This window comes from Girardinichthys multiradiatus, chromosome 7 (assembly GCF_021462225.1).
Source record: "Girardinichthys multiradiatus isolate DD_20200921_A chromosome 7, DD_fGirMul_XY1, whole genome shotgun sequence".
Taxonomy (NCBI): domain Eukaryota; kingdom Metazoa; phylum Chordata; class Actinopteri; order Cyprinodontiformes; family Goodeidae; genus Girardinichthys; species Girardinichthys multiradiatus.
The window spans coordinates 36,189,684-36,212,046 of record NC_061800.1 but is presented as its reverse complement, the minus strand read 5'-3'; the positions used below and the strand labels follow the sequence as shown (position 1 = coordinate 36,212,046).

Here is a 22,363-nt window from a genome sequence, read left to right as displayed (position 1 = left end):
TGTCTTGTGCAAATTAAAAACACGTGCCTGTATAAAATCAGTTTACACAGGGCCAGATCATTCAACAGCATTAGGTTTGTTGTTTTTTCAAATTTACTGGCAACTGATTCATTGCATAAATTAAGTAGCACACAGTGTGCAAATATTTGCAACTACAGGCACGTTTACCAGTAAAAGCCAGTAAATATTAATCATTTGCTAGCAATTTGCTTTCTCAGCTGAATTCTCAAGAGTAATATTAAAAATGAAAAGGAAATGATTCCGATTTATACCCTTTAGGATGCTTTGATTAACCTTTTTGTGTCATTAGTGACTTTGATTCAACTAATGATTCAGATTCTATTCAGTAGCTCCAGAATGAATTATTATATTATCCTGCAAAGGTATTCATACCCCTTGAACCTTTTCTCGTTTTGTTGCATTACAACCACTCCAAATGTTACAAAACAATATCTCATGCTTTGAACATCTCATGGAGCACATTTAAGCCCTTGAAATCTGCTGCAAACCTGCCATGACATTGAAGTCCAACTAACTGACATGGATGGCATGGGGAGCATTTATCAGAGAAGCTGCCAAGAGGCCCATGGTAATTGTGGAGGAGCTTCCGAGATCAACAGCTCAGGTGGGAGAATATGCTGAAAGGACTACTATTACTCATGCACTCCACAAATGTTATTGTTATGGGCCAGTGGAGATTAACTGTTGCAATAAAGTAATAAAAAGAAGTCTATCTTCAGTGTGCTATAAAACATGTGGGGCACAGACAAATACGTTCAAGAAAGTGCTCTGGTCAAATGAGACCAAATCATGCAGAATGAGACCTACAAGCAACATGCTGTTTGTGTGTTTGGGGTGGAAACAAGCAAGCTGGTCAGAGGTGATGGAAAGATAGTTGGAGGCAAATCCAATGCAATCATGAAAGAAAACATTTTAGGTGCTGCATGAGACTAAGGTCTCAAGCGAGAGCTCCAATGTACAGACGATCTCTATCCATTCTGACCTGGCTTGAGCTATATTCTGAAGATGTACAGCTGAAACATCAGTTAAAGAAAATTCAAGAAAATTTATGGTTACAATTGGTTGGTTGATCACATAAAATCCCAATGAAACAAATTTTAGTTTGTGGCTGTAACGTGATAAATTGCTATACGAATAATGTTAAACGGTATTGCAAAAATGTTTTATCTCAACTTTCTTTACAAGGTCAATAGGTCAAATACTGTATATAACAAATTATACTGAATCCAATTCGGTTCAGATTCAGTTCAACTCAAACCAATTTATTCCAGTACAATCCAATCCTACAGTCAGATTCAGAACCAGTGACATACAGTCCAATGTTGTCCTAATTGTTATGAAATACAATCAAACCCAGTTCATTACATAATTAAAACTGCTAAGAAGTTATCTAAGAAAGGAAATCCATAACTGTCAAATGATTATATGCAGGTAATCTTATATTGACATAGTTTGGAAAGTTTTGCCTCATTTTTTTCTGACTGTGTCTGTCCTGTAAATATACTTTCAAAAAACCAAATGAGGAAATGTTTGTTTGAGCACAAACGTTAACTTGACCTGAGGGATGACCTCATTTAAGAATATTTTATAAAACTTTACACTATAAAACTTTTCGGCTGTTGGACAATAATTTATATTCCAGCTATACTTTAACTAAGTCAGCCAACAGGATAATGATGCAGTTCTTACATAAGACTATATAAGTCTTTAACACAAAAGCACTCAGATGACCATGATGTTGTGTTTGGATCACAATTCTGCAGAAAAACGGAAATGACAATTCATACTTGTTTTTTCTAAAGGACCACTAGAGTTTTACTTGAAATGTCTTGGTATATCAAAGAGTTCATGATACCATGCGTTATACCAAGGTTCACCAGGACTTGGGGTCCTGAGAGAACATGTTTGTTTGTGCACCACATATTTTGAGAGAGAAAGGTCCACTGCAGCACAGATTCAATTCAATTCAAAGATACTTTATTGATCCCCGAGGGGAAATTATCCTTAACTATCCTTAAAATGGGCATGAGCTGCTTTTACATTTTTTGCTTCATGACAGACATACCTTGGATGTTTGTTGCCGAAAATGTAGTCCTATCGGCCCAAAGCACAGAGGTTCAACAAAAGCCACAGTAGCATTTTGCCAATTTCACACATTCCCAGTTGGAATGGGAGGACTGAAAAAAAAAATGCTCTCAAACAACTAGCTGGCAAGCAGATAGAGTTAAGGAAATGTGTTCACCACAAAAAGCCACTCCTTGCTGCAGCTGTCTAATAGTCATCTTTGGAGATTTTGTTTAACTTCATTTTGTTTTTGAAGATTTTGGCTAAAAGAAATGGGCCACTGTGTAACGTCATGTTTACATCCAAAGAACCCAAATGGGATGAACTTGAAAAAAGGTATTCAATAAAAAAAAAATGATCTCACATATTTTAGTTTGAGATTATACCACTGCAATAAACAATACATTTACAAATGTTTACCAGGAGTCCAAAAACATTGTGACCAGTATTGTTTGTGCCGCCTGCCTCTAGAAGACCGAACAAGTATAGATGTTGGAATTCACCCCGCAGCATCAATAACAGCGTTTTTTGGTATTCTTGAGTTGAACAGCTGTTTGCCGTCACAGAGGTGCTCAGCTGTCCGTGACTGCAACCAGACAGGACGGCTGCTCTGCTGTAGGATGTTCACTAACGACTGAAGTTGAGGACAAACTGGCAGTATTTAGCGAGCAAACATGTTGAGGCTCATTTCCATATTTCACCTGGCTGATAAACCCAGTGTTTGCCTGATTCTTCTATAAAAAATAAAAATAAAAACAGCGGAACAGGAAAAAAAAAAAAAGAAAAAAACATTGTGCCTGCCACACGACACTGCTTAAAATGCAAAGCAAAATGCTCTCACTTGAAACTTGCCTGTTACAAAAAACAGAGCTCCTTTTGTGCTTGGCACATCACCGCACGATTGAGTAGGAGTGAGGTAGGGCAGGTTTTTTTTTATTATTTTTTTTTTTTTTTAGTAGTTGTTCAAAACTGAGTAATTAACACAAGTCTCTCTTTTCACATTCAAACAAACCATTGGCCTCTCCCTCCCTGTTCTCTGACAGCATTATTCAGATGAGGTCTGCATTGCAGTCACAGTCATGTTTACTGACCAAAGCCGCAGTGTGAAATTCAGAATAATTGCTCTACACAACTCCACTGGCATTCCCTTACACGTTTTGCCGCTGTGTTCACTTCAACCAGAAAGTCCAGCTGACTGAAATACGCCTGTCTCTGTTCGTCTATCATTAACCAGTTTTTATGTCATTAAAAGAAAAAAAAAAAAAAAAAGGAAATATACATTCATTAGCTCATTGATATAGTAAAGGGACATATAAGGTCGGGGTATCGAGGAAACATAATTTGCATGACGTCCACACCAATTTTTTGCACTGCAATTTGAAGGTAGATCTACTGAAGGTTACACCCTGGAATATCCAGCAGATGTAAGTGCTGAAAATGGCAAATAAGAAGAACAAGCAGATATGTCGGGACACTGCTCGGACACCTCATTATAGCACCGCATTCCTCATTGTGCAGAAAGGAGACCACGGTGTGTGGCTGAGCAGGAAGGCAGCACACAGAACAGTCCCATTATGATTAGAACTGTGCAGGGCTGTTTGGGTTGGTAGTGATGGCAATGGGGAGGAGGCAATTATTCCTGCATGCCCTCACAGAAATCTCATAAGCAGTCATGTTTCTCCAGCCGGCATGTGACTCTCCCAAATTGTTTCACGTTCTGTAGAGCAACTAAATAAAAGCGACAGGAAAACAATTCCTCCTGAGACAGAGAGGAAGAGAAAATACTTGTGTTGTATACTTTGTAGTTCTGTCGAATACTATAGTTGGATTTCTTTAAAATGGCATTTTCTGTTCCGAGTTTGATTCTAAAAACTCTGGCATGTCTTAATGGGGAAGGAAAAATCTCTTAAGGGTTTACTGCCATCTGTTGGTACCGAGCAAAACTGATTATCAGCTGATAGTGCTTAGCTGTGTAGAATGATCCTTCTATGTATTTACATGTATATATACACCAAACTGGACAGGTAAATACACTTTCTGACTTCGTGAATGTATTTTTATTGATTTCTGTGTTGATATCATTTCAAAATATCTCGCTCTCATTTTTGCACTAATGACTGCACCCTAATGACGATTCTAAGTGGGGTAATAGTGAAAAAAAAGTGAGATTGCTGTTTGCACCTCTGGTTATGAATGTCAAGCAGCTTTCCCTGATTGGTTGATTAAGAGACCCGAGAAGAAATCAACCAGTAGAAACAGAACATTTAGGGTAAAAGAAACAAAAGATGCATTACTTGAATTTCTGTACATGCAACTATTTCAAAAGATTGCTTATCATTTTTTCTATGACTATGCATTGTACAATGCCTTCCAAAAGTATTCACACCCCTGTAACCTTTTTTTTTTTTTTTTAGCATATTTTGTTACATCACAATAAAATGATAACGTAGTCATTTAAAACCTTATCTGATAAACCAACACAAAATACAACTCAAAAGAAATTTTCCACAAAAAGCTGCGTGGTAGGAAACTAACACACCATCTCCATTGTAAAATGTGGTGGCAGCATCATGCTGTGGGGACACTTGTCTTTAGCCGGGACAGAGACCAAGGAACACAAAAGAATTTAATTCTGCCGTGATTTGGGCAGCCGTGGTTTTATGTTTTTTGGATACAATCCAGGTTAGCACCCGAACATCCCTTTCAGACAGCTTCCTCTTGCATCCACAGTTAATCCTGTTGGATGTGGTTCGTCCTTCTTGGTGGTATGCTGACATTACCCTGGATACCGTGATTCTTGATACATCACAAAGACTTGCTGTCTTGGTCACAGATGCGCCTGCAAGACGTGCACCAACAATTTGTCCTCTTTTGAACTCTGGTATGTCACCCATAATGTTGTGTGCATTTCAATATTTTGAGCAAAACTGTGCTCTTACCCTGCTAATTGAACCTTCACACTCTGCTCTTACTGGTGCAATGTGCAATCAATGAAGACTGGCTACCAGGCTGGTCCAATTTAGCCATGAAACCTCCCACACTAAAATGACAGGTGTTTCAGTTTCATTGTCCAACCCCTGTATTAGTCGCTCACAAACATGGAAGTGGGAAGAAGAAGGCTAATGTTGAAAGGAAGCCACAAAAAGCTCCATTTGCAAGTCAAGTAGAGGACGTAGCAAACGTGGAAGTATATATTATTGTCAAATTAGACCAAAACTTAACATTATTGGCCTACATGGAGCAGAAACCTTAACCCTGAACACATTTCCACAATCGGAAATGGTGGCTCCAGCATCATGCTGCGGGGATGATTTTCTTCAGCATGGGAAGGAAAAGCCTTTGAGAGGAAGATGGATTGAGCCCAATACAGGTCAGTCATAGAAGAAACCATTTTAGAGGCAGCAAAAGACTTGACTTGGAAGGAGATTCATTTTTAAACAGGGCACCTTTTTCAGACATTAGTTATGAAAAGCTGGTGGAGAAATACCCCCCAAAGACTTGGAGCTATAACTGCAGTAAAATGTAATGTAAATACATTTTTGAGGTTATAACTTGATCAAATTTTAACGGTTCAAGGTTTTCAAAATTCTTTTGCACTGTAACACAGCTTTTATCATGTATAAATATAAACAGCAGTCCAGACGATTGTTTCTTTTTATTTATTATATGATAAAAGAGAAAACCCCTACAAAACTCACATAAGCTTTTCTAAAAAAAAGAAGAAAAAAAAAAACATTTTGTGGGGCAACTCTACCACCATAAACATGATTGTGTAAAATGGCAGAGGCCCATTGCCAATAAAGGAGGCGGAATCTAAAAACCGGCAGTAAATTCAAACGTTGTCATGTCACTGGCAGAGATCTAAAATGAGGTCAGAAAACAGTTTGTCTTTTACACATCACTCCATAGCATGGCTACACAGATGGACCTCTGGCAAATAAGAGCTCCTAAGCTAAATACAGCAGCTGTCAAATCTCGCATCAAACTGGCTAATTTAGAAGGAAACTGCCTTAAAAAATGTAAATTATAGTTTTTATCAATTCAGCTTAGCCTGAACAACAAGTAATGATTTATAGAGGAGGCAGGTCCAAAGAATGTTAAAGCCCTTCTATGACAATTGAACAAGATATGCAGAGGTAGAGAATAAAAAAAAGAGAAAAGAACATTAAGGGATTTCTATAAAAAAAAAAAAAAAAAAAAAGAAGTTGTTGGGACAGCATCCCATGTAAAGTTAAATGGTGAAATTGTTGAACTGAAATTATGCATTAAATTTGCCATTTGACATCCTCAGTCAGCCTCTTCTTCCTCTGACTCGGACTCTGAAATGAATAAAATGACGTTTAGTGTTCTCGAACATCGATGCACACTAAATAATAATATAAATTAGCAGCAGCTTAGCTGAAGAGAGAGAGCGAGCGACCCACCTTCCTCTGCGTGCTTGAGCCATTCGACAAACGTTTTCATCTGTTCCAGGAAAAAGCCTTTTCCTTTGGGCTGATGGGCTTCGGTGTACCACTTCAGAATTGCCTCTTCACTCAAGACATCCGCTTGAAATAAAAATAAAGAAACAACGAACATTTATTTAAGCTGATTCCAGGAGCACAGATGTGTCCCCAGGTGCTTGGTGGGGGGGGAATCTTCACCAGGGCTGCTGATGACATCAATCAAGACCAACTTTCTGGCTATAATCTCTGGCCATCTGGCACCATTCATACATGCCTTCACAGCTTCCCACCACAAAACAAAGTCCGTTTCCATGCGAAAAGGCAAACATGGAAACAGGAGCCTTATGGGCGTAATTAACTCACCTTTGTAGAGCAGAACAACGATTTTCTGGAAGGCCTTCATAAAGTGGATGTTGTCATAGCAGTATTCCTGGATCTTTAGCAGAAGAGTGAGTTCAGAGAATCCCTGGGAGGTAAAAGCCTTCAGCAGCGGGCTGTATTGCTGAGAATGTGACACATTTTTAGAGATAAGATTACTGTTGTAATAAGCAATGAAATTCTGATGGTTTTGATGAACAGGGGGTGGATTTGGGATACTCCTCTGATTTCTAAAATTTTTTCTAATTTGCTGGCATCTTGCAAAAGTATTCATACCTAAACACAAGTAGTGTATACTAGTATATGTGAAGGAAACTGATGCATGGTTTGCATTTTTTAGCAAATATATCAAAAACCTGATAAATGTGAAGTGTGTTTGTTTTCAGCCCCAGTAAGTCGATACTTGGCAGAACCAACTTTTGTCTTTCTAATGTGAATATGCTTTAATCTGAATCATTGTAGCTCTGGCCATATTTTTAGGCTTGTTGTCTTGCTAGAAGGTGAACTTCCAGCCCAGTCTCAACTCATTAACAACCTCTAACAGGTTTTCTTTCAGCACTGCCTTGTATTTAGCTCCCTGTCTCTCTCTGTTAAAGAAAAACATCCCCGCAGCATGATGCTACCACCATGTGTCACCATGGGGATGTTGTGTTTAGGATGATATGCAGTGTTAAGTTTTTCTCCCACACATAGCATTTTGTATGTAGGCCAAAAATGTCAATTTTGTTATCTGAGAGATTTTATCTTAAGATCGCTGTCTTTCACATTATTCCCTAAATTGCTTGTAGCAAACTTCAAATAAGACTCCTAATGGCTTTCTTTCACGAATTGCTTTCTTTTTGCCACTCTTTCACCAGTGATTGCTGTCCCGTCTACAGATTCTCCTAGCTAATGTGTGGATCTCTACAGCTCCTCCACAGCCTCTTGGCTGCTTCACTGATCAGCTCTCCTTGCACTGCCTGTCAGTTTAAGTGGATGCCCATGTCTCAGCAGCTTTGTGGTTGTGCTATACTCTATTATCTGAAGGTGAATTGAACAGAGCACAATGAGATGATCTAGTTATAGGATATATTTTTAGAATCTAACTCTGCTTTAAAATTCTCCACTACTTTATCCCCGACCTGTTTGGTGTGCTCCTTGGTCTTCATTATGCTGTTTGTTCATTATTTCATCAACTTACAATAGTGTTAATTTAATAATTAGGAGACTTGTTGGTATTGTATTGTGTAGTGATTAGTAACCAGGGTACTGAATGTCTATCTCATAAAATCCCAATTACCTATATTCAAATTTATAGATATAATGCAAAACATGTTAAGGAGTATGGATACTTTCGCAAGGCACTGTAAATGCTCTCTCCTAAGCAATAAACCTACAACTGCATGGATCTGGCTGCATCTTCCAGTTTAATTAGGTAGTCAAATTTCTTTTTCGACTTCCATCTACTGTCACAGGCTAAAGAGAGAAAACAGACCATTACAAATACTTAACAGACGTGTCACCTTCAAGTGTTTAATGGCTTGTTCTGCAACCAGCTCTTCCTTCTTGTTCCACTCCACAGAGCTCATCACGCTGGACCAAATCATTCCGACCATGGTCTGCTCCGAGATGTTGCTCTTCTTCATTTCCTCTCGGGTGTACGTGATAATCTGCAGAAAAAATTAATGACAATGCAGACAAACCAGAGCCAGCGTGTGCAGAATCTTGCTGCTAATCAAATCGTCCGGATATGTTAGGCATTAGACCCGTCACAGAAGCGTGCAGGTGGTGACAATATTGTTAAGGCTGAATGGATCGCAGAAACTTTTCATCGATTCACTGCATCCATTTCGCAGCCACTCCACAAGACAATGGCAAGCAGAGGTCAAGAAGTAAGCAATCTTCAGAGCTGCTCTCAGTGGGGTGCTACATAAAAAGAGCTCAGTGTCAGAAAAGCGGGAAAACTAAGTGGACTTACATCCTTGAGGGTGTCCCCTCGTGACATCAGATCTTCAATCTCTTTCTGTAGCTCCTTGCGTGTACCTATAGACTGCTGGTTTTTGGCGAAGTCTGAAAGCTCCTTCAGCCCTGCATCGTTGAAGTACTTAGAAAAGTGCTCACTGCTGCGTTTGTTGGCTGGAAACAGTTCCTGAAAGGAGTCAAAGGAGGACTTTTTTTTTGTCCATTAACTACAGTTAACTGCTGAATGTTACAATAGTTACCAAACCTTTAAACTAATAAATGTATGTGATTTCATTTAAGAGCCCACACACTTTTCAGACCCAATTCTGTGGTAATAATTTTGTATTAAATGTGTCATTTCTCACCAACAGCCTGTTGTCCATGCCAACCTTCCGAAGACTGCCAGCGACTGAGTTTATGTCCTTCTCGGAAAGCCAGGATTTAAAGAGTTTCACAGCAAAGCAGGCTGAAACACCTGAACAAATGAATGATAATGTGAGTCAGCTGCTGCGAACAGATCTGCCAGGATTAAGTTAGGCCTCTGTAATACATCGGTAAACCCAAGTGTGCAGTTTTTAATTGGAATAAGACCATCAAGCAGATGGAGATGGATATGGCCGGGTTACATCTATATAATATGATTTCAACAAACAGGATTTCAACACCTTTACATTTATGAAAATGTGAAGCAGATGACTATTCAGTCTGTCTATTTAAAGTTCCAAGCTTCAAGGGTAAAGAGATGGATATAATGGGTGGGGCTCGATTAGCTGGGGCTATTCATCAGCTGCAGTCTTTGTGTGGCCACCTTTTTTTGTTTTACTGCCAGCAAAAGACAAACAACCAAGTCAAAGCCAGGAAACCCTCACAACACCATCTGCATCGTTTAGTAACCAATTAATAATCCAAAGATGTAATGGTAACCTAGATTTACACCAAGGATAAGACAGTTCATTTTTTGGTTTTTTTTTCTTGCTAATAACCTCAGCCTGTAGACATATGTGGTCTATAACTGTTATTTGAAAATTGAGCTGTTTGTTGTCATTAAGAAATGTAGGCTTTTCTTTTTTGCTGCTCCAGAGAGAAAGCTATTTTAACACTTCAAATGTCAAATCGAGATACACAGAGATATAATCTCTCTACTGAGAATGGCCATTTAATACCTAATCAGTGAGAGGTCCGTAAACTCACCATATCTTACAAGTCACTCTAATAACAACAGTTTGGTGCAGATGTTGTTACAGTGGGAAGAGGGCGCAAAATTAACCATTTTCAAAATTTGTGAATTTTTTTAAATAAAGTCAAAAATACCAGCAAAGCCATAAGAAACTTCTAAAAAGAAGGGTATGTTGGCTGGTTAATCAAACTGCCACAACAGGGAGTTCAGATATCGGCAAATAATAGGAAGCTGAACCTGTTATGGCAATGTTGCTTTGTCTTTTTACGAGTCCAAGTCTTTCTGTCATTGAACATCCAGGATTTGGACATTTCTCAAGCCTTATGGGCATCTCACAGCGAAGGCAAAGGTCTCTCTCTACAGGGAAAACTCCCAGGGACTGCAGTTAAAAATGCACAAAAAAAACTAAATGAACCATGCAAATCGCTAATGTAAGATGCAAAAGACGGCTTAAAGTGTTAACTCTATAATCATTTTGATGTTTTGAAAAACGAGAAATTCTGTTTAACACTCGTCTACCTTTCTCTCACTGTGTGATCGTGCCTCTGATGCTAATATTAATCATTAATGATGGATCACCACAGGAAGGCGTCTTAGTACTCCTGTGCAGTTACGATAAATTGATTAAATATTTAACTAATAAAACATGTTTTTTTCTCAAATATTATGTTAAGACACTGCTTCTTTGAATGGTGTTGCAGATTTTTTTTTAGATATCTTTCAAATATGCTACACCTTGATATTTTAAGAAGTACAAATAAGTTTGGGAGGTATCTTCTGTCTTTTAAAGGAGCAAAGGAGATATTCTGTAATTCTTTTTAGTTAGGTTAATTTTAACAGATACCGCTGCCCCACAACCGACAGAATTTGACTGAATTTGCGATTTCCAATAGTTACAGCGCAATGACTGCTTTGTAACTATTGGCAGTTTTTGAAATAAAAATTTTTTGTTTTATTATAAAATGTTATTACATTTTTATTAATATTACTTTCAATTAATCAAGAAACTAGAAAAAGTAGTAGAGAAAGTTGTTCATCTATAGCTCTTAAAGAGAAACTTCAGTTGACAAATACCGTATTTTCCGCACTATAAGGCGCACTTAAAAACCTTTAATTTTTTCAAAAAATGGCAGTGCGCCTTGTAATCCGGAGCGCCTTATATATGCATCAATTGGTTAATTGGTTGATCCATACTGGTTGTACACGGCGCTCTGTCAAAATGTTTCAGTACGACTGGTAAACTACAAAGCCGCACCGCTTGCAGCATTACGGCTAACGTAGTCAGGGGCGTCGCCGAAGTAATAGCGGTAAACACCTGTACTGTTCTTACTCCTAGTCCAACACCACTTGTGTGTGTATAACGTTTGAATGTACTGTTGCAGGAATTGCCTGAACTATATGTGATTAGAAGCTCAGTGTGTGGGGTGTATGTTTCGTGTGTGTGTATGGAAGATGTTGACATTACTCCTCCGGACAGAGGTGGCGCTGTGTGCTGCCGTAGCTGAGAATCAAGAGTGAAGGAGTGACGTCGGTATTATTGTTTGTGTGGGGTGGGTAGAGACGGCGACCGGAGCAGCGGTGTATGAGTCTGTAAGCCTTGTGTTTTTACGTGCTGCAAAGTCATTAAAAAGAACCCCGAATCTCGTCAACAACTCAGTGTTTTGATGCTGTTTCTTCATGCTCAACTCAGCAACGTATGAGTGAGGGAGTTAACCCCGAGGAAACTAGTAACTTCGGCCCTGGAGAAAGCGTCTCCCCTGTGTCATCAGACTACGGTCAGGGGACAGAAACAGAAAAGGTTAACATTACTAACGTTTCATTTAGTGCATCAAACTGTTTCTTTTACGTTTTTACTGAATCAGGGAAAAGTTCCCTTTCACGTTTTAACTAACGTTTGATTTCAACTTCAACTTCATAGACTCCAATGCATTCCTAACGTGCGGTTGGCTCTATTCAATAGAATTCTATGTAGAGGAGACCTTACCATGAGAGTGAATGGAGTTATCAGAACGCTGGTTTGTAGTGTATTAATAAAGTTTGACTGACTGACTTATCTGACTGTTTTGTTGACATTCTCTTTAGCACAGCTCCATCTAGTGGATGCATAACGCAACCCCAGTCAAACGTTTGACTGCAGTAGCTTCTATTCTATGCGCCTTATAATCCGGTGCGCCCTATATATGAAAAAAGTTCTAAAATAGGCCATTCATTGAAGGTGCGCTTTATAATCCGGTGCGCCTTATAGTGCGGAAAATACAGTAATCCAAATATAATGGACCAAAAATCTATGATCGTTTAATCTCTCATATCGATACATCTTCAGTTTCCATTTGCTCAGCTACTCAAGGACAGCCTGATGTATTCCAGCCACAATGCGTATTTGTGCGCATATTTGGCAACAGGTTTTCAGAAGCAACAGCTATTTGACCCGAAATGTTTGACTGAAAGACTTAACATCGCCTTAGTTCTGAAGGTCCAAAAAAACAAACCAAAAAACAAAAGCTTAAAACATAAATACAGCAATGAAAGTCCACTGATTACTTGATTCAGGCAAGTAATAGGAGCAAAACAAACTTCCATCCCATTACAGTAAGATAGGACATTACTTTCAAAGGAAACATGAAAACATGCATAAGACATCAACTGCCTTGGCTGTTGGGTCCTTTGGCCCATTTTAAATACAAAAAACAAAACAAAAAACATGTGACTTAAAAATTATTTTAAAAATCTGATATTTTAATGAGTGATGAATTAATCTGGCTTTCCTTGTTGATACAGATTTCCAGTTTACTTTGAGGTCTGACCAGACTCTTCTGATTTCTTTTCCTATGGTCTAAAATAAACGAAGAAAAAATGTGTGCAGATGATTGATAACGGTAGTAGTTTTGAATCCAACACATATGAGCCTAATCTCCATCTAACTCCATCATTTTTCAGCGTTTTACCAGCAGAAAACCAATTCTAAATAATTGCCAACCTGTGATATTAAACGTTAAACTGGTAAATCAACCTTTGTCCCAGTGAAATAAATCTTCCTGAGAAATTCAGGCTTGTGCCTGTGTAGAAAAGAATCTAGAAAGAAAAAAGAACAGATTTACTTGTAAAAACAAACGAGTGAAGCTCTACTATAACACAAAGAAAATCTGACTGCTTGGTGAACAATCTTTTCACAAAAACAAAGGAGACAACTGAATAAAGCAGTGCTGAAAGTTTTCACACAGTGTGTGACTGTAAAGATGAATGTGTACATTTTGTATGCACTCTAAGCCTCACGATGACAACTTAGTCCAAAAACTAACTGTCAGATCAGAGGGCAAATGGATTTGTTGCCTTAAACTTAGCTGATGTTTTTAAAGATCACTTTGCTTTCAAACTGGTGCTGCATGAATAAACCAGAACTAACACAACGAAGTGCTTTATTCATACTTAACAAGTTAACAAGTGTAACTAAATCCAATGTAAAAGCAAAACCAGAGCAGAAGGGGTAAAGCAGGGGGTGTGGTCAGGAGGATGAGGGAGAGTGGCAGTTAGCTTAATTTGACATATTGAAACCTGGAGAGTGAGCAGAGCGACGCTGGTAGTTTCGGCACAGATAGATCTTTTGAGGTGGATTATTCTGAGCCCGAAGACGGTGCTTCCGAGGCAGTGGAGGACAGAATGTGTCTGAGGTGGTTTATACCCGAACACTGGGCTGTGACTTAGACAATAATCAAGCTGTACGTATGAACCAATAGGAAAATTCAACTGCAGTAGCCACCGTTCAACCCAAAGAGGGCAGCACTAAGACGGTTTTTGGACAAATATTGAATAAATAAACAAGTTTACATAAAATGTCAAAATTGCACAGTAACATAAAGAGAGCACCCTTAAGGTCCAATTTATACAGTTTATCTGCAAAAAAAAGTTGATTTGGGGTTACGTTACTCTTTAAATAGTTACATTTTGCTTTTAATATAACAAACTAGAGCCCACTTAAACTGCATGGGAACTCTCGTCACCATCCTTCAAAATCGACTTACGGTCAGATGACCTGCAACAAAAAACCAAAACCATCTAATCTCTGACTGGATAGTTACATTTGTGATTTGGCTTTCACTGTCCAATCAGTGTAAAAAAATATTAAAATTAAACTCTTTGGGGGAAATCTGAGCACTGTATGCGGCACACTATTCTGCACTTCTATTTCTTCATGTACTTACAGAAAATCACTAATCTCACATTTATATTTAATCATGCATACATCCTCCTTTACACAAACACAGACCTCAGTTTCTCATGTAGGATTTATTTCACGTGGTGATAAATCTTGATTTGCAACAACAAACTCCAGAATAATTTGCAGAGATTAATTTCCAAGCTAAACAGCTCGCCGACTCTAATTGGTGCCCACAGGAAATAAACGATAAGCACCAGTGAAAAATTAAACGGGTTACCTTCTTTGACCACGTTTTCGTTGAAGAGGCTGCTGAGAATGGAGGCAGAGATATTACCATTGGCCAGCAGAATTCCCGTGAGCATGGCCAGTTTGTTGCGTTCAGACTCTGTGAAGCCCTTGAGAAAAAGCAGCAGCTGCCAAACAGGAAGCACATGGTATTTAATTCTGTTGAATGAACTGAATTAAACATTGTTGTTTTAGTCCTTTAAATTTAGTAATAAAATAAAATGATGGTAAGGCAAGTAAAGATTTCTGTAACATAGAAGAGACCTTTTTGATTTCCTCCTCAAATCCCTTTTCCAAGTATTTGTAACGCCTGATGAGCTTGTTGAAGACCTACAAATACAAAATATGTATGACTGGCAATTTTTACTTACATTTACATCACATTGATCTTTCACGTACTTTGAGATTTTATTTGGGGCAAAAATTGGATAATTCACCTGCGCGTATGCCTGCATGGTCTCCATGTCCTCTTGTGCTTTGAAGACACAGAATTCTGTGCAGATCATGTCTTCAGACAGAGTACCACCTGGGGCTAAAAACAGAAATTAGTCATTCATTCATCTGCCATCTAAAAGTATTGGGCAATTTCTCTCTGATCTAGACTTACTGTTAATCCTGTCTCACATATTCAGTTATCCAGGTTAGTATCATTCAGACTGTTGGTCACTGACTGGGTAGGGTGTGTCATCAATAGTCACAGCATATAATAATAACTAATATCTTCAACCCTTAAATTGCTGTTTGCTGGGCTAGTTTATGATCACTATAGCAAGCTAGCCTTAGCTTACCCACACAAGTCCTCCAGCTTGTACCTTTCGGTTTGATACCGCTCCATGGCTTCCCTCTCTTCTCTTCCCTAACCCTATCCAGAGTTCTTTGCCTTGCTGCCTGCAGCCTCCTCTGGCTCTTCTTTCACTCCGAGTCTGAAAACAGCCATAGACTGAGCAGCAGTCAAGGCTGAGGTTGTGTTTGTGTTACTTTTTCAGACTGTGGGGCCACCTTGCTACTGAGGATACTGCCCACTTTGAGATGGTATTCAGTCGTAATGGAAAACAAACCAAACCGTGTAGAGCCAACCCAAATCGAGTAGAGTAGAGCAGGTACAAATGGAAAAAGGGCAATACTGAGTCTTTGTGAAAGCAGTCTCAAAGGCAAAGGTGCAAACAAATACTAAAAAATACCCTACAGACAGCATTCACAGATCAGGAGTTACTGGTTGTTTGACTCTCAAGCAAAAACACCCAAGTATGAGTCCGGTACCAACCAATGGTGTTTGAGGGTCACTGATCTTACTTACTTTCCCTTTTCTGCCAGCTATATATTTTTATGTGGCCAATATGTTTTTTTTCCAGCAGTAGATATTTTTTCTGGACTTAGAAAATTGTAAAGTGTTGATCCTATGTGCTAGTAACATGTTTGAACAAGTTGGTTGAAAGAGGCAGGCTGAAGGATCAGGTTCATTCTCCTACTCTGCTTTTTGCAGATCTGGTGGTGGAGGCATTTCAGGGGACTCACAACCATGGATCCACATCAGACACAGCTTTGAAAGGAGGAGCACCAGTGTTGGTGCTCTTTGCTCTAAGGCTCCGCTGTCATTTGGCACCAAGACTGATGGCCTGCTGATGGCTTGACCAAGTATAAAGTTCTAATAGATTTTTGTAAGGCCTCTCACCCAGCATTCCTCCGGCCACCAGGATGTCGAACAGAGACTCAGCATATCGTCTGTAGTCGAGCTTGGCACCAGAGCTATCGAGGAATTTCGCAACAGCGTCCAGATCAGAACCACTTTGATTTAGACCTTGCACAATGCTTTCCTGAAATTGGGACGGGTCAAACCTCTCTTTTTCATCTGTGGAAAAAACCCAGAAATGTTCTTGAGTAATATGAAGCCAACCACTTATGACCAGTTGGTAAATTATACAAATATCCTCTAATGACCCTTTAAAAGATGATTTGGTTGTTGTTGTTAAGCAGTGAAATGGCAATGTAGAATTAACACCTGGGATTTTTCACTTGTATCAGAGTGTTCTGAGTGTCCTGGCAGCTATTCCCAAAATAAGTTTTTTTTAAAAATCTTTTTAAGCAGTTCCTTCAATTATTTAGTTTGTATGCATCATTTTTGAATTAAATGGCTATGATTAATTGCATCAATACACCTACTCTGACTTAACTTTAGAAATATTCGTCACAAATTAGCAACAAGCTTGCTGTGGGTTAAAAATGACAATGTTGGCATATTAAATACTTTTAAAACTTTTTAAAATTCTGTGCTGTCTACATGGGGCAAGTACTGCTTTAAAGTTGTTTTCTTCCCTTTTCACAGACTAAGTCATTTACATAATGACTTAGTTTTGTTACATGGCAACTTATTTCCAATATTAGCCACTTTTACCCAAACAATGCTAGCCTAAGCGAGACTATTCCTGGTTGGGTTATATCGCACCATCACCATTCTGTACTAAAAGCAGCTTCGATCATTTTGCACTCGGCTTTTTACAGCATGAAAAGGAGACTTCTGTCACAAGGCATTTTATATAAACAATGCAATAATTACCTGTCTTGGGGACATTTTGTACCAGGTACGACAACCAGTGATTTAAGGCTATTTCCTATAATCTACTCAGTTTACCACAAGATGATGGATTTGACTCTGATAAATTACATAAATCAGTAATTATAATCAGATTATTATTAATCCTGAATCGTTTTAAGTCCTAAAAAAAAAAAAAAAAAAAAAACATTTATGGGATCTGCCTTAGTAACTCAAACCGCAAACAAACAATCAGACAAAAACTGAAGTTTTTGGGGCAAATGAAAGATGAAGGAAGTCATCTAAACATAATTTAATGTAAAAAATTTAGTTTTATCTTTAGCTATTTCTCCAGACTCAATTTTCTTAATTCCATAATTTGCAGAATTGCAAAAATGATTAAATCAAATCCCTCAAGTCAGGACATGCTAAGGAGCCCTACATTTAAATAATACAATATTTAAAGACATACGAATAAGATCAGCATCAATAGCACACATCAAATAACATGCATTAAATTTGTTTTCAACACACCAAAAATACATGAACAAATAAAAGCTATAATGTTGTGGTGTGAACCGTAATGCTTACCTCTTTTTCTAGTTTTGAAACGCTGGCCTGTTAGCGTCGGCTTCTGTTGCCTTTGATTATTCATAAAAGACACTCTGGAAAACAAGAAGCCAGGCAAGACTCAGCGATAACACACATTTTTACGTTGTAGCGAAAGAACAATAATGTGATTTACTTAAGGACGGGCATTAGTCGCAGTCACGTTTGTTAATTTGCAACTTGAAGAACTAGAGTTTATAAACCTTGACAACTAGGCGTAAATCACTAATATAAGCCATCATCAACAGTGTCGCATTTGTTTTCCGTTACTAACAACAAAAAACATGAACCTAGCATTACCACTAAATAAAAAAGTGAATCCTTTAAGTACAAATGTCTAGCTTAAAATTGACAAAATACGGATCAACGCCTGACAAAACAACAAGGCCGAAACAAATAAGTTGACGTTAATGCTCAGATTTAGAAATATCTGAGGCAGCTAGCTAAACTACACCGAGCGTTTAGCTAACATTGATTTTCGTGGGGTATATTGACGTCACTATTAAACTTACAACAACTGCTCGGTTAAATGACGAGAAAACAACGGAAAAACTTACCGAAATCCCTTTTTGGATCACAAAACAGTCAGTCGAAAAAATGTGGTGCTACTGGACTCAAGCTCAATAAGGTATAAGGAAGAGGAAACGGTATACGTCAGCGCGCATGCGCATTCGTACTACCCGTCCCCACACAGAGAAAAAAACAAACCTGCGAGGATTTAAACTTTGCTAATTTCCAGTTCTTAAAGATGTGTGATCAGATGTACTTTCAGCCTTCTCTAACAACATGGATATACACTTTCTGTGAATAACCTGCAAAACATGAATACACGAAGAAAGAAAAGTCCAGCAAAATGTAACACGCGCTTCAGTCCTGCGTATTGAACACATAAAACCGAGCCAGTCATTAAACAGTTCATCAGCATGTCGTTGCGATGTAAAATTAAGACACAGGAGGGGGATAGTGTGCTGCCGGGAGGATGATGAATATGCCCATGTGGGTTCAAGGGAAACTTTAATGGTGCAGTAAAACTCGCCTCGTAAATTTAAGCATTCAGACATTTTCCTTTAACATCTTCAGTGATTGAATCCAGTCTAGGCAAACATGCTTGCCAAATATAAACCGAGCTCCAAATACAACCAGCATTCATTTTTTTTTTCTTTGTCTCACATCTTCATTTCACCTAACCACTTTAGCCTGTTTTAATCTGTGTTCTACAAAAAAAACACATATGACACAATATGTGACATGCAGTGTCATTGTGAAATGTTTGCAGTGATCGATGGGGTGCCATTGGGACAGAATGTAACAACTGCCTTTGTCGCAGACATCGATTTTCTGTACCAATAAAGTATGATCTCTGTGTTGTTTCTCATTCTTTACAGTTTATTTCATTATGTTTGTATTTTTTGCTGATTTAAATAAAAATTTACTTTCAACATTTGCAAAGAGAGTTAGTCAGCTTTAGTGCCTTAAATGTACCATTGGTGGCTACACTTGGGACAAATATGCACCTTTCATTTATCAAATTCAATAAATCATATTCAGTAAATTAGAACATGTGTTCTGATCAGGCTGATGTGTCAGATTAAAAGTACCATTTGAACATAAGAACCTTTAAGCAGATATTAAACATACTTTTCATTAAGCCCAGAATTTTGTATTAAAAATGTTTTAGATTTAATATTCTAATCTTAAATGCACTTTCTTTGGCTGTCAGCGGAAACATTATGATAATTAACAGAAAAAGACTTTAACACATCTGTTTGTGTGTTATTAATCTATGTAATGTATTTCGTTGAGTTACTAAAATAAAGGAAGTTTTCAATAATATTCTAATTTATTAAATCTGACTAGTCTTCTGCATAGTTGAGAAAAAGCAAACATTTTTCCGACAGAGCATGAACGCATCACACACCAACCTCTCCCCCCAACCTTCCCGCACAGGAGGCGATTAAGGGACTCTGGACAAACCCAGAGACGCCGCTCCAGCCACTCCCTGCGCCCGGCAGTTTGTGAGCTTTCAAATCCATCCGGAGCTCCGGTCAAAGTGCTGAGATCCGGATGAGAAAGCTGCTTTCAGCCTCATCTCATCCAGCATAGCCGACATAAGTTCGAGCCCAAACAGCCGGGATAGGCTTCGGGAGTCCACTCCAGAGTTGGAGAAGCACCCCGGGATCATAGTTTTGTCCGCGGACTGGATTCGGGACGAGGACGAGCAACTCTTCAAAGACAAATAGAGGTGAGTTGGATAAACTCTGCTGCTTGGTAGAGTGAGAGTTTTTATGTTTTAAATGTCAGTTTAACTTATTTGGTACAGGTTAATTATTATCACAAGTCCTCAGAAGTTAACTTTCTAATGTGATTGGATTGTCTTCCTCCAATCAATCTCATTCATTTCTTCTCTTTTTTTTTTTTTTTTTTTTTTTTTGCAGTGGAGGGGGATTGGGGGGGGGGGTTCTCCTTTTTCTTTCTTTACTTCTTCTTTATAAGCCAGCGTTTTAACTTAAAGCAATGAATGTGAATGTTATGTTTGAGTTGCTTTTTTGCTCCAGAGTAAAAGTCGTGCAGCAGTTATGTTCACTGTCGCTAATTGCCAACATCTGTGAGCAAAAGCAATTTGAGGCGAGTCCAATCGCTGCAGGACAGCAACAGAGTTAAGTCTACTTTACCAGCTGTCGCATAAATTCACTTTTTAACTGCACAAAGTAGCGCTGGAATAGAAGTTTGCTGGATATAGGAGGTTTGATGATTCATGCAGAAAAAAAAAAAAAAAAAAAGTTCAGTTCTTCACGTTATGTGCACTATAATGTGTAGGCGGACACTGAATATGGAGGTTGCGTTGTAAATGATGAGCTGATTAGCCGTGTGTTTACAGATTTAAAGGTACCAACCAGTGTTATTTATTTTTTGTTCACTAACAAATGTAGACTGACAACAAAACCCAGCAGCCTAGCGACGTCTGGATGTCTGCTGCAGAGTTTCAGGACATTTGTTTGGAAAAGTTTTAAAAAGGCAGGGCGAAAGAGGAATCCTCCCTATTTGCATTGATGACATCACAACAGGCACAAAAATTGAACGCATAATCTGGCATTAGTAGCTAAAGAATAAGGTTGATGATCGACCTTTGACACATTTGGAAATAGAATCTGATAAGAGGTACACAAATTAAGCTTTTTCTGGCCAATACCAATTTCTGGTTTTGTTTGATGTCTGATCTGCTGATTTATTATTTTTAACTTGTAAGAGAGAGAAAATAGCTGTAACTCTTTTGATAGCTTACAATCTATCAGAAAATAAAGTAAATGCCAGGTTATCCTTATTTATAAATCCAAGCATGTTTCCTTAACCTTCAACATTTATTTTTAATAAGCCCAAAAATGTCATTATTATACATGCTTGGTTGATACATTTATTAACCAAAATTTGTTCCTCCCAATTTAGATTGTTTTTTTTAATGAATAGGAAATCACCTGTCCTCCCAAAGCCCATCAACAGAAAACTGGCAGGTTCTGTCCTGTGGCCGGTCGAGTGGGTCATCGTTAATTAGAGTTCTTTAACCATTTGTCCCAGTCCCTTTTCACAAACTACTTCAATGTGTCTTGATCTTGCCTTTTTTTCCCCCTTTTTAAATCCATGCAGTATTCAAATATTTTGCTGAAGTAAACACGTTTCGAAGGAATAATCTGATTTAAAAAGATGCAAAAAAACCCAAAAACAAATGGATGTCCACAAAAGAACTCAAACTGGTTGCATTATGTAATGTCGGTAGAGATGTGCGTGGGATCTTGTCTTTTGGGTTGTTTTTTTTGTTTTTTTTTATCCGGTGTGAGACATGTTTTACAACAAAACAAACTGGAAACATTAGACTAAAAAGTTTTACTAAAAAGACAAAGTGACCACAATATGCTTTTGCCTAAGTGACAAGCTGCATCTAAAAAAGTTAGTTTAATTTTACAGAATGGTTTGGCTGGTAGCTTTAAGAGCTTCTGAAAGTGTGTTTTGGAATAAATTGCTGATCAGCATGAATAAAACCTTTCTTCTGTTTGAGGGAAATCTTCAAACTTTTGCCCATGATGGGTTGACCTGTGGGATCCAGAGTTGTTAGTCATAGTGAAACACTGATGCCCTATGAGAGGAACAACTATGGCAGCTGTGGTGGGAACATAATGGCAAAAAAATATTTGCATACTTTAAATTTTAATTATCCCCATTACACCGTGGTTAGGAAAGCATCTTTACATTCAGTGTTGTTTTTTCCAAGCATGGGGTGTCTCTTGTTCTGGTGGCTTTGAAATCACAAAGGATTAATGAAGACCTTTAAGAAAATTACTTTCTTTTTCTTCCCCTTTGTGGTTTTCCACAGCTATATCCCGCCTCTTCTTGCAGGCTTTGCCGTGGGGAAACCAGATGGGAACTTTATTACACGCGCTGATCAAACAAACATTGATGTTGTGTGACTGATAAAGGTAGTGAGCTATCAGAGCTGTTGAGAGGAGAGGGGGGAGGTAACAATCATTTAGCTCAGCTGGAAGAGAGGCAGCTTGTGGGAGTGGTAGCTAGTAGTTCCACGCTGTGGGAGCTTTTCAGGCTGCGTGCAGAGAGCTGCCACGGTATTTTCCACTGTGCCAAAAACCTCATCAGGAACACTGGGGGGTGACATGCTGTGGTCTGGAGCAGGTTGTATAGAGGATCAAAGTCCCTCCACCAATGCCTTGGTGATAAATAGTGTTTGCACTTGTCAGCCTGTGTAGTGG

General features: G+C 38.5%; 2 protein-coding genes across 5 annotated transcripts in view; one reads left to right on the top strand and one right to left on the bottom strand.

The window, feature by feature from the left end:
• Positions 1-5,729: 5,729 nt before the first annotated feature.
• On the bottom strand, positions 5,730-18,311 carry LOC124871587 (eIF5-mimic protein 2-A-like). Its single transcript, XM_047371010.1, has 12 exons — positions 18,164-18,311; positions 17,589-17,662; positions 16,140-16,316; positions 14,905-14,999; positions 14,732-14,797; positions 14,460-14,595; positions 9,215-9,324; positions 8,866-9,036; positions 8,411-8,557; positions 6,894-7,032; positions 6,510-6,632; positions 5,730-6,404 (listed from the first exon to the last, which is right to left on the bottom strand). Exons 2-12 carry the CDS (start codon positions 17,650-17,652, stop codon positions 6,373-6,375), a joined length of 1,260 nt encoding a protein of 419 aa, XP_047226966.1. The 5' UTR covers positions 17,653-17,662; positions 18,164-18,311; the 3' UTR covers positions 5,730-6,372.
• A 1,252-nt stretch (positions 18,312-19,563) lies between these two features.
• Positions 19,564-22,363, top strand: part of myo1b (myosin IB) — an 81,404-nt gene continuing 78,604 nt past the window's right edge. For 2 of the 4 annotated variants that reach the window (XM_047370173.1, XM_047370172.1), the window contains exon 1: positions 19,564-19,848. The gene's annotated coding sequence lies outside the window, so the exon portion shown is untranslated. The remainder of the gene's footprint in view (positions 19,849-22,363) is intronic. The other 2 variants (XM_047370175.1, XM_047370174.1) reach the window with 1 other exon arrangement.